Source organism: Drosophila serrata, unplaced genomic scaffold (genome assembly GCF_035046125.1).
Source record: "Drosophila serrata isolate PLE 108 unplaced genomic scaffold, ASM3504612v1 contig_184, whole genome shotgun sequence".
Taxonomy (NCBI): Eukaryota; Metazoa; Arthropoda; class Insecta; order Diptera; family Drosophilidae; genus Drosophila; species Drosophila serrata.
Window position 1 is genome coordinate 7,409,046 of NW_028257082.1, and position 13,149 is coordinate 7,422,194.

The 13,149-nt window shown below is 38.2% G+C and overlaps 2 protein-coding genes across 3 annotated transcripts; both read right to left on the reverse strand.

Moving 5' to 3' along the window:
- Positions 1-2: 2 nt before the first annotated feature.
- On the reverse strand, positions 3-10,821 carry Pdk (pyruvate dehydrogenase kinase). 2 transcript variants are annotated; one of them, XM_020943697.2, is made up of 6 exons: positions 9,878-10,821; positions 2,501-2,708; positions 2,252-2,442; positions 1,610-2,184; positions 1,451-1,549; positions 3-340 (listed from the first exon to the last, which is right to left on the reverse strand). In XM_020943697.2, exons 1-6 carry the CDS (start codon positions 10,005-10,007, stop codon positions 266-268), a joined length of 1,278 nt encoding a protein of 425 aa, XP_020799356.1. In that variant the 5' UTR covers positions 10,008-10,821; the 3' UTR covers positions 3-265. The 2 variants fall into 2 exon arrangements, with proteins under 2 accessions (XP_020799356.1, XP_020799364.1); XM_020943705.2 differs by having other exon boundaries at positions 3-491.
- Positions 10,822-11,258: 437 nt separating this feature from the next.
- Positions 11,259-13,117, reverse strand: prel (preli-like). The gene is made up of 3 exons (XM_020942823.2): positions 12,647-13,117; positions 12,182-12,570; positions 11,259-12,121 (listed from the first exon to the last, which is right to left on the reverse strand). Exons 2-3 carry the CDS (start codon positions 12,494-12,496, stop codon positions 11,726-11,728), a joined length of 711 nt encoding a protein of 236 aa, XP_020798482.1. The 5' UTR covers positions 12,497-12,570; positions 12,647-13,117; the 3' UTR covers positions 11,259-11,725.
- Positions 13,118-13,149: the final 32 nt, after the last annotated feature.

Here is a 13,149-nt window from a genome sequence, read left to right on the forward strand (position 1 = left end):
CATTTGTTTTATCTTCAACAAGTTGCATTATTTATTTTTTATCCGTATTAGTTTTATTCGCTTTTTTTCAATAACAACACACGATAACTACAAGTTACTGCCATGAATACAAATTTGAGTTGTTGCTGCTGCTGCTGTTGCACTTTGGGAATGTTTGCCTAGAGCTAGTGATATATATATCCAACAATTGGTTCCTGAATCGTTTGTCCTGTTGCGGTTGCCTAAACCTGAGTGGCTTTTTTCCGGAGGCTTCACTTCCCCCTCTTCAAGCGTCCTGGACAAAGTCGCTATAGCGTTTCGGTATGCTGGCCGACAGCTGGCGTGCATTCATATCCGAGCTCTAGAAGATCAGAGATTATCTAACGTGAGTGCATTCCCTATATTTTGATAAGGAAATGAAAAACCAAAGAACTGCAAGCGCATCTCCAAGGAATACAGTCTTATAAATTCTTTAAATAACCATATAAATAACGCCAACGATTGGAAAAGTTCTGAAAGAAATTATCAGTTTGAAAGAAGTTAAATATAAGTAAAGAAAAGGTCAACAGAAGCATTAGAAAATTATAACACAATCACCTTTAAATTGAATGAACTAATTTATTAATCAAACATTAAAAGGAAATAAACTGTTAGGGGGAGGAAATAGAAAAACAAATAAAGGTGGAATGCAGATGAACCAGAGTAAAGTTTTAATAATAATAACAATTGATGTAACAAAACCCCCGAATAAACATAAACTCAAAATACAAAACATAAATAGACGAGAATCTGTGTTTTTTTTTTTTGTGTATACTTTTCAACAATTTGTTTATTTGTTTAAAACTTTCATAGCTTAAGCAATAAATTTAAATAGTGTATGCTCAAAAAGATAAATGTATTTTGACATTGCATGCAGTTCGGGCTATATATTATATATCGATATCCTAAATAAAATCCACAAATTATATGCTAATTTCGTAAATCTCTCAAAAACATCTGTGTACCTTGGAGTATGTATGTATGTTCTTGTTTTTGTATATATATGTATATAAATATGCATCGAAATTAATGTCTACAAACGAAATTATATATAATGCCAAGGGCGCTGCGCCACTCGCTTCCCCACAAAAGAATATACAGAACTTCAGGCCGCATTTTGTGGAATGTCAAATGATTAAAGTGACAACAAATATTTTAAGGTTCTTTAGGGGGAAAAGTTGGGGCAAATACAATATACAAACAAAAGTCGTATTTAACATTAAACAATAAATAAACACTTTTCACTTGACTGGGTTGCGGATGCGGGAAGAAATGGGGTTGCTTGCTGGGATTGGATTTGGTGCAGGGTGGCGCAAACTCTTTACACAGCCAGGCGGGTTCGTTTCTATCTCATTCACTTTTTTAATGGTTTTTTGATTTCACACTTTTACTGGCTGACAGCGCTCGTCTTCTTCTTTTTAGCGTATTTTACCTGATTGGACCAGTCACCGGTGGGCACGGTGGCGCGATAGAACTTTGAGCTTGTCTTGTTGAAGATGGGCAGCAATTCGTTGGCCTCATCGGACAGAGCCTGCAAGCAAAAGGTATTTAATACAATCATAAAACAGAATATCATCTCAACGAAACTCACCTTTAGATAGATGATGGCATCAGTGCCAAAACCCTCGCAGGATAGCAGCACTATATCCCCGTGGAAATAACGTGCATAAAGCCTGGAGATCGGCAGGCCATAGCCATAACCCGCAAGCGGCACTGTGTGCAGATCAGACTTCGAGGGCTGCGGCGCCGTGCTGTACATGTACTTGAAAAGCTGATCTGTCTGGGAGCGTGGAATGCCACCACCCTGGTCGGAGATCTTAACGCAAATATCCTCCTTGCCCTTGGAAATGGCCACTTTCAGTGGAGGCAATGTGTCATTGTTGTCATGGCTGTGGTGTTCCACCACCGCTCGCATCGAGTTCTTAAAGACCTCGAAGAGCATATAGTACAAGTGCGATGGCACATAGACCGTCCGGATGGGCAGGCTGTCTGAGGGCTCGCAGGTGTGTTGCTGTATCTCCAGCGCCGGACTGGTTAGGTAGTACTGATCACACAGGAAACGGGCATTCTCGTACGCATCTCGCACCACATCCGAGAGATCACAGGCGGGGTCCAGACAACCGATGTGACGGCCACCCGAATGGGGATTTCCACCAAAAAGCAGGGCTATAAAACGTTATAAGAAAATGTTAATAACAATAATAAGTAGGTAATAAAAACCCATTTTACTCACTGTGCTGGTTGATCAGCATCCGGATGCTAATTCGTGACATGTAAAGGCGGTCGAGAAAGTACTGAATGGAGCTCTCTGTGGGCGCATCCACCTGGCCGCCCTCGTTCTCCTTCATCTCGATGACTCCCTGGGCCATCGTCTGCACTACGTCGTTGTGCCGATTCCTAATGAGATCCAAATCGGCTACAAATCTGGAATGTAAAGTAAAATCAGTAAAATTCACAATATCCTTAAGATGTTTGGACTCACTTTTGTAGATTGTCGTGGGTGGGTTCAGCTTTCTCGTACTCCAGCACATCCTCGAAGCTTTTCACATACCAGGAGCTCACTTCGCTTACGGATCTGGTATGCAGCAGATTATCCGGCAGCAGGGCGATCTCCTTCATTATATTAGCCAGTCGCACTGGGAGCTCCTTCCGCAGAAATATAAAGGATTTCTTTTCACAGGCATTTTGACCTAAAATAGAAAATTATAAGGGATTAGGATTCGTATTCCAAACGTTTAAGTACAAAATAAAGAAACTAGAAAGGAAGCTAAATTACTTTATTGTGTTGCAAACTTCTAAATAAAATTAGAATGGCCTGCATAGCCTGATGTAAATATTTATTACACAGAGTCTTTAAAGACTTATTTATACTTAAAAGAGTTTAAGAGAAAAGATTTATAAATTTAAAAATTAAAGCTGGCAATGTGTATGTTTGGTTTTGGTAATTCTGTGTTTTTGGTATTAGTTCCCCCATAAATGTGTAGGTTTTCTTTTTTGACTAAAAACATGGACTATAACAATATTTAGTATATTCTATTATTTCATTAACATTAATTAATTTATGATTTATACAAAAATTAACACCTTTTAAAAGCTAAAAAAACTGCAGTTCATTAATATCAAGTCTTTTTATACCCTTGCAGGGCATTATTATTACAGTCAAAAGCTTGCAACGCAGTGAAGGTGTCATTTATGATCAGTAATTAACTATGATTAGTAAGTATCTATGACCAGTAAGTAACTATGATCAGTAGATAACTATGATCAGCAATTAACTACGAACAGAAAGTAAATATGAGCAGTTATTAATTATGATCAGTTAGTATCAATGAACATAAACTTTAACCAGTAAGTAACTATGAATAGTAACTATCTACATATAACCAGTAAGTATGTATGTATGCTCAGTTACTAACTTTGAACACTATCAATGACTTGCACCTTTTTTTACACAATACATTTCTGAGACCTGGTTGGCAGAATTCACTTCGTTCCGGGGATGTTAGAACTAGTTGGGAATCATATGCACACATGTACGATATGTGTTATTGGATCAGTAAGTAACTATGATCAGTAAATAACTTTGATCAGTAATTAACTATGAGCATTAATTAAGTAAGTATCTATGACCAGTAAGTATCCATGATCAGTAATTAACTATGACCAGCAAGTAACTCTGCACAGTAAGTATCTATTACCAGTAAGTATGAATGATCAGTTAGTAACTTTGAACACTAATAAAAAATGACTTGCAACTTTTGTAACACAACACATTTCTGAGACCTGGCCGATAGAAGTCACTTCGTTACGGGGATGTTAGAACTAGTTGGGAATCATATGCACAGATGTGTGAGATTTGTTTTGGAACAAAGGGCAAGCTATTTGAATGAAACTATGGAGTTATTCTTATATATAAAATTACTAACATATAAGTCGGAGCATGGCGAATCGGTGGACTATATGTATACATATATATAGCTGCCATAGGAACAATCGGAATATTGTAAGACTTAAGAAATGTAACTTTGTTAGTTTTCAACAGATTTTCATCACATTTAATATATATGCATTAAAAATTAATCTCGAATTTTGTGTAAAATTTTATGAAAATCGGACTACTATATCATATAGTTGCCATACAAACGATCGTTAAAAATAAAGCAACGCAGGCATTAATTTATCGTATTTTAACGTAAATATATATAGATTATAATAATATATAATTCCAAGTAATCGAATTTAAATCTGCAAGGGTATACAAACTTCGGAGTGCCAAAGTTACCTTCCTTTCTTGTTTTAGCTCAAATTGAATTGAATTTCGTACTTAATTAAACATTTCCCTTGTTGTGTCATTCTGTTTTAATATTATTTAAATTTTTTTCCGCTTTTGCCTTATCAATGCAGCTAAAGCTAAGCCATTCGTTGATCATGAGCTCATGAGTGAAAACCTCATGTGAATCTACTAAAACAAAAAAATAAAAACAAAATAAACAACAGCCTAGTGGCGTACAAAAGAAAACAATTCTGAAAGCCACATAAATTCAATTGGATTAATTATCAAGAGAGTCCAAAAAGTACTTGAGCCAATTACATACATATCTACAAAAGTACAAAATGTATATACATACACACTATATAGTGCCGAGTGTGTACTTTATAAACAAGCTAAGTTCAAAGCTCTCTGTGGCAAAAAATGTGAAATAAATCAACCGCAGCAAACTTTGGCCCCGTCAAGCTTTTGCATATTTCCTTTGCCTTTGTATTTGTTTTGTTTTTTTTTTCTGTTTATTTGCTAATAATTCTCTCAGTGTGTGAGTGTGTTGTTTGTTTGCCGATTGTCAACAGTTTCGTAACAAAGAGAAAAGCAAGAAACGAGCGAGTGATAACGTCGCTGGCGGATTTCATGTCTTATCGATGGCGGAGCCTTGACCGGGGACACGCCTTCTTTTTGCCAAAAAACAAAAAAAATTAATGGCTATAATAATCATAAGTAATTAGTGAGGGTATGTCCAACGAAAAAATTCGCCACACTTAATTGGAATTCCAGACAGAAACGCAAAAACAAAAAAAGTTATTGAACGTGGCTATTTCGTATAAATTAGACTGGAACACCGCCTTTATATAGCCCCACATTTATGAGTCAATTGTAACGAATTGCCAAAACAAAACAGAATCAATAAAACCAGTTATAAAGGCAAGCCACAGAAAAATAAACAACAAAGAATACGGAAAGAGAGGCGATTAACCCGAAAACAAAGCCAAAGATTCCACCTCATCGAATTTTGTATGTAAAAGAACCTGCCAGAAAACGATCGAAGACCCCAGAGTATATGAGTTATAGTGAGAGATATAGCTTTGAGACTGGACCTCAGAGAGAGATAAATATATGATGAGATATAGTGAGAACTTTCAGAGAGTAACGTCGCCCCTCTCTACACGCGCTCCAAAAAAAAAAAAAAAAAATTCCCTACTAGCTGACCTCAAAACAAAGCTTTTAATGATATGTTTTTGTTTACTTGTTTGCCATTTTAGACCCCCTTTTCTCTCTCTCCCTCTCCCTCTCCCTCTCTCTAGCTCTAGCTCTATTTGCTCGTCTTGATAATAACAAAAATAAAGAAGCCTCCAGACCCGATCGGTTTGATGTCTGGCACTCTACAAAGCGTAGACTTTGATGCATTGCCACTTGGTGCCTGATAAGTTTCACCCAACCACCCTCGCTTTCATTGGCGATAAATCGCAAAAGGCATTAAGTGACTTAATCATAAGTACTCTCTATATCTCTATATGCATTAAGATAATTGCTAACCATAAAAAAATAATAGTTAAGCTGGACAGTCGGTTATGGCATATGGTTACCAGGGGAAACTAGGATTACGCACCTATTTATATTATATATTACGGGAAAATTATTATATAATACCCAAAAAATTCGAGATATGCCCAGATGGGGAATTAGTTTTGTATAAAACATATACATTAAAATTATTGTCGATATATATATAAATTTCAATAATATTTAAGTTACCTTAGGCAGATACTCATCTTGTTGTTATAAGGTCTGCGATTTAAACCCATTAAACATTAAAAGCAATCTTAAGACATTAATTATGTCTTTATTATAAGATCTCTATCAACATAAAGTGTAATAATTGTTTTAGAAATTGTTCCAAATACATCCTATCACAAAATGTTGATGCTGATCTTCAAAAAAATATAGTTCAAAAGATGTTTCTCGATTTGAAACTGAAACTATTGTATACTAGAAGCATTTCTATATATTTTGAAAGGAAAATGGCTCGATTTATGTGGATTAAATAATCTTACTTAGAGCTCATCTAACCCTACAAAAATATTTTAAAATACTTTCGTCAAGCAAAATATTTACAAATAAAAGTGATAAGGGTTGAAGCCTGTCATAACAAGAGAATGATTAATTAATGTTAACCTTTATAGTAAACTTTACTAAGAAATACAAGTGCTTCTTAAATTCGTATCCAAAATAGTATGAATCAATCTCACTTGTTGCATGTCATAGACGTTAAATTGAAAATTTATCACCGCACGATTTCAATTCCAAAGTGTAGAATAGAAAATGAGCTACGCTTTTCATATACACAAGTCCCACACACTATCAGCTTGGACTGTATAATAGGGTATACATGTATAGAGGGTAATTCAGTCGTCAATGGCGCATTAAATAATTTACAATGCCTGGAAAGGCACCACGCAATCAGGGTGAAAGGGTGAAAGGCGTCTAAGGAAATGCAATTTCTGCAACGACTCAATTTTCTAGCTAACTGCAATTACATTAGGAGCAGCTGCTGACGTCACACTGAAACTGGGAGGGCATAAATCCATGACCTTACTCTCGTAGTACAGCTGTTCTACGAGCCCAATCCTATTGCATCAGCTTAAACCCAATTGGCTGTCAATTTATGGCCTAAATTGCTCTCAACATTTCCTCAATCTCCCAATCCATATTATACATATTTGACTCACATTCGCCCTGTGACAAAAATACAGCGCGTGTGTATGACTATTATCGCTGCTCTCTTTCATTTTCTTGGCCATGTTTTGGTTTTTATTTTGGCCAACTGTTGACGTCTGGCCGGTTTTACGGTGTATCTTTCTCCCTAAAGCGATTCCAAAGTTCAGGTGCTCAGCATCCCTGGACTTTGGCCCCCGAAAATGGTCACTGTGAGATCCGATCCATAAGAAATTTTTCCATTACTATATATAAGAATGAATATGAAACATTTGAATTGTCAGACATTACGTTTTTCTGGCTCTTCTCCTTTCCGTTTGGTAATTAATTCTCTTTGTCACACACGCAAAAATTGGCACATGATCAAACTGATCCAAAAAACAGGCCCCCCCTGTATATACATATACAAACATTCTTCTTTAGTTGATATTTCCCATTGATATCAAAACATGGCCTTCGCATTTATGCCTTTAAATTCTATAAACACTATATATGTATATATATGCGATAGTGAACGCCCTCGAAATTAAGCATTATACTTTAGAAACGAAACTCAGGCGCGAATTTTAGAACCTTTTTATTTTTTACACTTGGTTTACCAAGCGCTAATCGATGCCTAACCTAAATCATCACCTCTACGTTTGGTGGTATGATAATATATATTAACAATTTCCCGTAGCAATAATAACAAGCAACACAACCCTTACTCTATAGATATAGAACATAATTACCCCATGTTTATGGACCCCCAACAAAACACAATTAAGTGTCCCCAGGCTAGGGTACAGTTGGCGACAAAACACAAGCGAAAGCGAACCTTATCTATCACATCAAAGTTCAAGTATAGGCAGGTTTATATTAGTTATTTATTTGGTCACTTCGATGTGGGGTGGCAGGAGTAATAAAAGCTTGTAAACTAATTTCGTTGTTGTCGCTTGTATAAATGAAAAAAGAAGAAAAACAAAGCCTGCTTAGTCTGCTTAAAAATATCAAAACACAAGTGGCCCTAAAAGGCATTCACTGAAGCTTGTTGTTTGGTTCTAATTTTAGATGATAATAGCTCAGCCTCCGGAGGAGGCTCCTCTTTTTCCCCTCCTCCTCTTTTTCCCCCCTTCAGTTGTGCTACTTGGCCTGGCTTTTATTTCTGCTCACGTCAGTTGCCATTTTTGTTGCAATGAGAATGGGGCTAGGGAACTTTTAACTCGAGTTCAGGCTGTTTACACAGAAAATAAATAGAGAAAAGTTAAAATTATAGAGAAAACTAATTGATTTATATATTTTTCTGAATATTAAGTTGATTTATAAACTTAACTAACAGTTCATATATAAAAAGCTTGTGTTGAAATATGTATTGCATTTCAAAGCACACTAAATTGAGTTTTATGTTTTAAGTAAGTTTAAGTACTACTTTCAACTAAAAACATTCATATAATAAGTTTAAGTACTACTTTAAACTATTAATTAGTGATATTTTTTAAAGGTAAGACAGTTTCTTGATTTATATACATTTTCATTTCCCCCTTTAGTTTTTGTTTTATACCCTTCTAGTACTAAAAACATTCATAAATATATATTGCATTTCAAAATATATAAGTTTAAGTACTACTTTCAACTATTAATTAGTGATATTTTTTAAAGGTAAGACAGTTCCTTGATTTATATACATTTTCATTTCCCCCTATAGTTTTTGTTTTATACCCTTCTAGTAATAAAAACATTCATAAATAAATAAACAAACACAAGTAGAATTTTCTGTGCACGAAAGCCACTCAGTTTGAGTGGGTTTTGGGTGGCCGCCTGCTGCGTGTTTGGTTATTGGGTCAGGTTGAAGGCCTGGATTTCGGGATATATGCACATAGGTATAAACATACATATCCTCCAAGTGGGTGGGCGTGACATTGAAACGTCATTGAAGGCCACGTGCCGGCTGTCATTGCCGCCGCTGCTCAATGAAGTGTGGGCGGGAGGTATATATGTATGTATAAAAAAATAAACGCTTTCCTTTGCCCGTCCTCATGTTTCAGTGCCAAAACTTGTTTATAAATTCAAAGCGGCTGTCGTAAACAAGCCGAGTTATTCTGACTTCCGTTTTCTTTTTTTTTTTTTTGCAACAGGCAGCTGACTGAGCGTAGGAAAAGCCAAAAGCTAAAGCTGAATTGAACAGAGCAATTCAATTGTTTATACTGCAAGTTTGTGTCTGCCACTTGGTCTCCCTCGGACGCTCTCGTCGCACAATCAACAGTTTGCCGGACAACAAAAAATAATATAAATGCTTAATTGACAATTCAATGAAACGAAATTGGGTATTAGATAACGGGAATTTTGCGCAGTTTAAACATTTCGAGTCAGATCAGGTTTTATAGTAAATTATAAATGAAATTTAAGATAGAACTCGAATATCAGTTACTTACAAAATGATGCTATATGTATTGGAAAGAATTAATTTTCTAGTTCTATTAATTTATTGCACTAAAAAGGAAAGAATTTCTAGGTTATTAGGGTTTAAATATCTCTTTTTCTACAATTTTCTTAAAGGGAAATATTATAAAACACCCTATAGTAAACTTTACATTTAAAAGTCTCAAGTTCACTTTTTCAATATCCGGTTAAGTCTAAACTTCACGTTATAATAAAGAAAGCTCTTTTATCTGGATAACTTCTGGTTATTGTCCCTCTTTAAAATACTGAGCTTAAGCATCTCCTTTGAAATTAAAATTAAAAAATCAACTATTACTTAGCCCTTGGGTTATCTATTACGTAAGTCCTCACTTTCATGCACATTTAATAACAAAAAGCTATATTTTTCAATACACTTTCTGATAAGATTAATTAATATAAGGGTTCACCGCACACAGTTAAAAAATATTTACTTACCAAAATCCATAAACTGCTTTATGGAGAGCGGCGACGGGTTAAAGCCCGAATAGAAGTCGAGCATTTTGGCCAGGCTCGCCATCGAGGAGGAGGCCGAGGAGGCCGAAAAGCGGACTGGGAACAGGCGCATGATGTATGTGTGTGTGTGTGCCTGTTTTGTATTTTTCTGGTTCGCGGGGGATTACTCAGCTGCTGATTGCGGTTGCCGGTAAGTCTTTGGGGCTTATCTTTAACAACTTTGTTTGCTACTTCTTCTGATTTACCAGATATTATAATACATTTGCCAAGAGCTGAAGAGACCGGTGTCCTTTCGCTCACCTTCGCTTTCGCTCTCTTCCTCTCCCTCCCGTTCTCTTTCCGCAGGACGTTGACCGGGCGGCAAAGCTCTCACTTTCTTTCCAAAAAAATAAGGAACAAAAGAGAGACCAAGAAACAGCTGGCAACGTCTTGAAAACTCTCTGGCGGCGACGGCGGCAGTGCTCAATAAATCAATGGAGCTCTGGGCTTAACAACAAAAAACTTTAACTTTTGCGAAGAATGGTAGCAAATATATACATATATGTATGTTTTAGTTTTGGTTTTTTTTGTGTTAGCTCTCCTGCCTATTGTTGTTTTTGTTGTGGGCGGCGGCGGGGGAGGCGGGGCGACGTCTCTGCTGCGGCTGCTGCTTCTTCTCCTGATGCGCCATAAACGTGTGAGTGATGCTATTTGTACGGTATTTTACACTTTGTTGTTGGTTTTAGTTTTGTTTTTGTGCTCTCTAAATTGCTGCTGCAATTCTGCTTCCGTTCTAAGCGATCGTTGTTATTGTTATTATTTCTTTATATTGTTGCGCGACTCCAGAAATGAGCGGAGCGCTCTGGATTTACCTGTTTTTATATTGCTCGAAGCTTTTTGCCATTCGCCCGGAAGAGCAAAGCTCTTTTGATAATGATAGTATCAATGTTTTGAAAACTTGCTGTTAATTAACATTTTACATCTTACACGTCTAGGTAACATTTTCCACGTTTCTGATGTAAAAATTAACAGAATTCTCTCTCGTTGGCTGTCGGGTGCAAGGCTGCCACTTAATTTTTGCTATTCGCCCGGAAGAGCACAGCTTTCGTCGGGAAAGCAGTGTCGGTTAGCGTTCTAGCTGAATTTAAAATTGAAACTTCAACCTATGTTATTAATTAAAATTTCATTCTTGCTTGCACTTTGATATAAAAATAACCTTAAACGAAAAACAAACCAAGAGTTAAGCGTTAACATTTAACTTAACATTAACAGTATTAATATTATTGTTCAAGCGATCGATTTACACTTAACTTGGCGCGCAATGATAAGAAATAAATCGATTTTTTAATCACACTCGAGCCTTTGGCTTAAATAACAAAAATACTTTATTTTCAATTTAAAACTTTTTGTTTTTATTATCTTTTTTATTTATATTTTATTTACTACGCGTGTGCTCTTTTTTTGAAAATAAAAATATACAACAGTTGACAATAGAAATACCAAATTTTACACACGTCTTTCTAGATTTGTTTTCCCGACTCAACAGTAATAATAATAATAGAGTGCAACTTACTAATGATAAATTATAGAATTTTGTAGAGGATGCAGAAAATGTGTTCAGCAAGTAGTGCCTCCGTTCGGTTCTGGCTTGCGCACACACACGGAATGAAATGCAGCAAAGTATCTAGTTGGTATTTAGTTTGGAATACATGTGAAATACAGCAGCCGATGCCTCCGTCCGCCTCCCACTACTTCTCCGCTTCTCCACAGGCCACCTCAGTCCGGAGTTTGCTCCGGATTCGAAGACTTAGATCTCTGTCCCATACGATCGATCGGGACACCGGTCAGCTTTCAGTTCTTGACGGAAAACAGTTGCGCAATCTTGGAGGCGTGGCTCTTAAAGAACTCGTAGCCTACTTTGGAGGCGCCCTTCAGCCTATCCGTGGTGCTGCTGCTGTGACTGCTGACGGTGGACGTTGTCGTGGTGGATGTGGTCACTGCAAGATCGCTTGGCGCCGCTATAGCTGGCTGATGGTGCTGTCCACCCAAGTGGTTATGCGGGAACATGCGTCGCAGAACGTGATTGAAGCCGTTGAAAGCCTTGACACCATTGGATTTGAACCGCTCGAGTCCAAAGGCTCGAATGGCACGCGAGAATCCCAGAACTTGCGAACTGACAAAGGCTCGTCGCTCGGCCAGAGTGCTGCCGTCCGGCTGCTCGCTGTACACGACGATTTCTTCGACGTTCTGAAAAGGTTATTGAATAATAAAGGTATTTGTCATGATCCCAAACTTATTACCACTCACCATTATCTTCTTCATGCCCAGATTTCGGGTATAGGTGGTGAGCGTCTTCTTGACCGGATCCAGCACCGAGTCCTCAACAATCTTGACCGGCACATTGTTGTAGAAGCGAGCTCCCCACCTTGGCACGGGATTGGTTTTGGAGAGCAGTCTACGCGAGCGTAGCTTGCCGTCGCGCACCTCTCGCGAGATGGTGTCTTCGGTGAGGACGTGCGTGCTGTAGGGATTTGGGTATCGGTTCCAATACGCAACCACAACGTCCTTCCAGTTGTAATCGAACACGGTCTCCGTGCGGCAGGTGGAGGCCGTCACAACCATTGTGATTGTCCGCTAATGAACTTGCCCAAGCGAGAGTGAAGAAAAGTGAAAACTGCGGCCTGCGTGACCCTGAGCTGAAAAGAATAGAGCAGATAATCAATTGCAATCGCATGTTCCTCGCTATAAATAGCCATCGATCGGTGGGCGAACCTTCAGCGGGCCGGGTGGCTTTCGGGGGGCTTCTGCCGGCTCGGCGTTCGAGCTTCACGGAGTGCGCGGTAGCGACTCGCTGGCACACAAACACACACACTTTGATTTAGCTGGCAGCTTGTGGCGTTGATAGTTGACTTGAAACGTGTGCCCCTGCCCCTGGGCGCCTACTTCTCTGCACAGAGAATTTTGTTGTGTAACTGCGTCACAGCGGAGCCCACACACAGGGTGCCTTGTCGAGTCTGCACACTATTCGTCGTCGTCCTGCTGGCCTGGGGGGCTTGTGGGCCGTGTGTCTCGCTCAGACTTCAGTGTCCGCGTCTTCTGGCTGTCCACGGTTTCATTGTTTCTGTTCTTACAGTTTGTTTTTGCCAATTTGGAGCCCAATTCACGCCTGCTGGTCAAAGGCCATCCGGAAGCTGCCAGTGTGTTCGGGAAAGTTCTAATAAACGCGATTGGTCACACTGCCAAACAGCTGTTCAGCAAAGCGACCGTTTTTGATG

Coding starts and splice junctions, on each gene's coding strand:
- Pdk (XM_020943697.2), bottom strand. CDS start 10,007: ATGCGCCTGTTCCCAGTCCGCTTTTCGGCCTCCTCGGCCTCCTCCTCG. Junction 2,709..9,877: donor AAAGCAGTTTATGGATTTTG/GTAAGTAAATAT, acceptor TTTCTATTTTAG/GTCAAAATGCCTGTGAAAAG. Junction 2,185..2,251: donor GATGCTGATCAACCAGCACA/GTGAGTAAAATG, acceptor AACGTTTTATAG/CCCTGCTTTTTGGTGGAAAT.
- prel (XM_020942823.2), bottom strand. CDS start 12,496: ATGGTTGTGACGGCCTCCACCTGCCGCACGGAGACCGTGTTCGATTAC. Junction 12,122..12,181: donor TGGGCATGAAGAAGATAATG/GTGAGTGGTAAT, acceptor TAACCTTTTCAG/AACGTCGAAGAAATCGTCGT.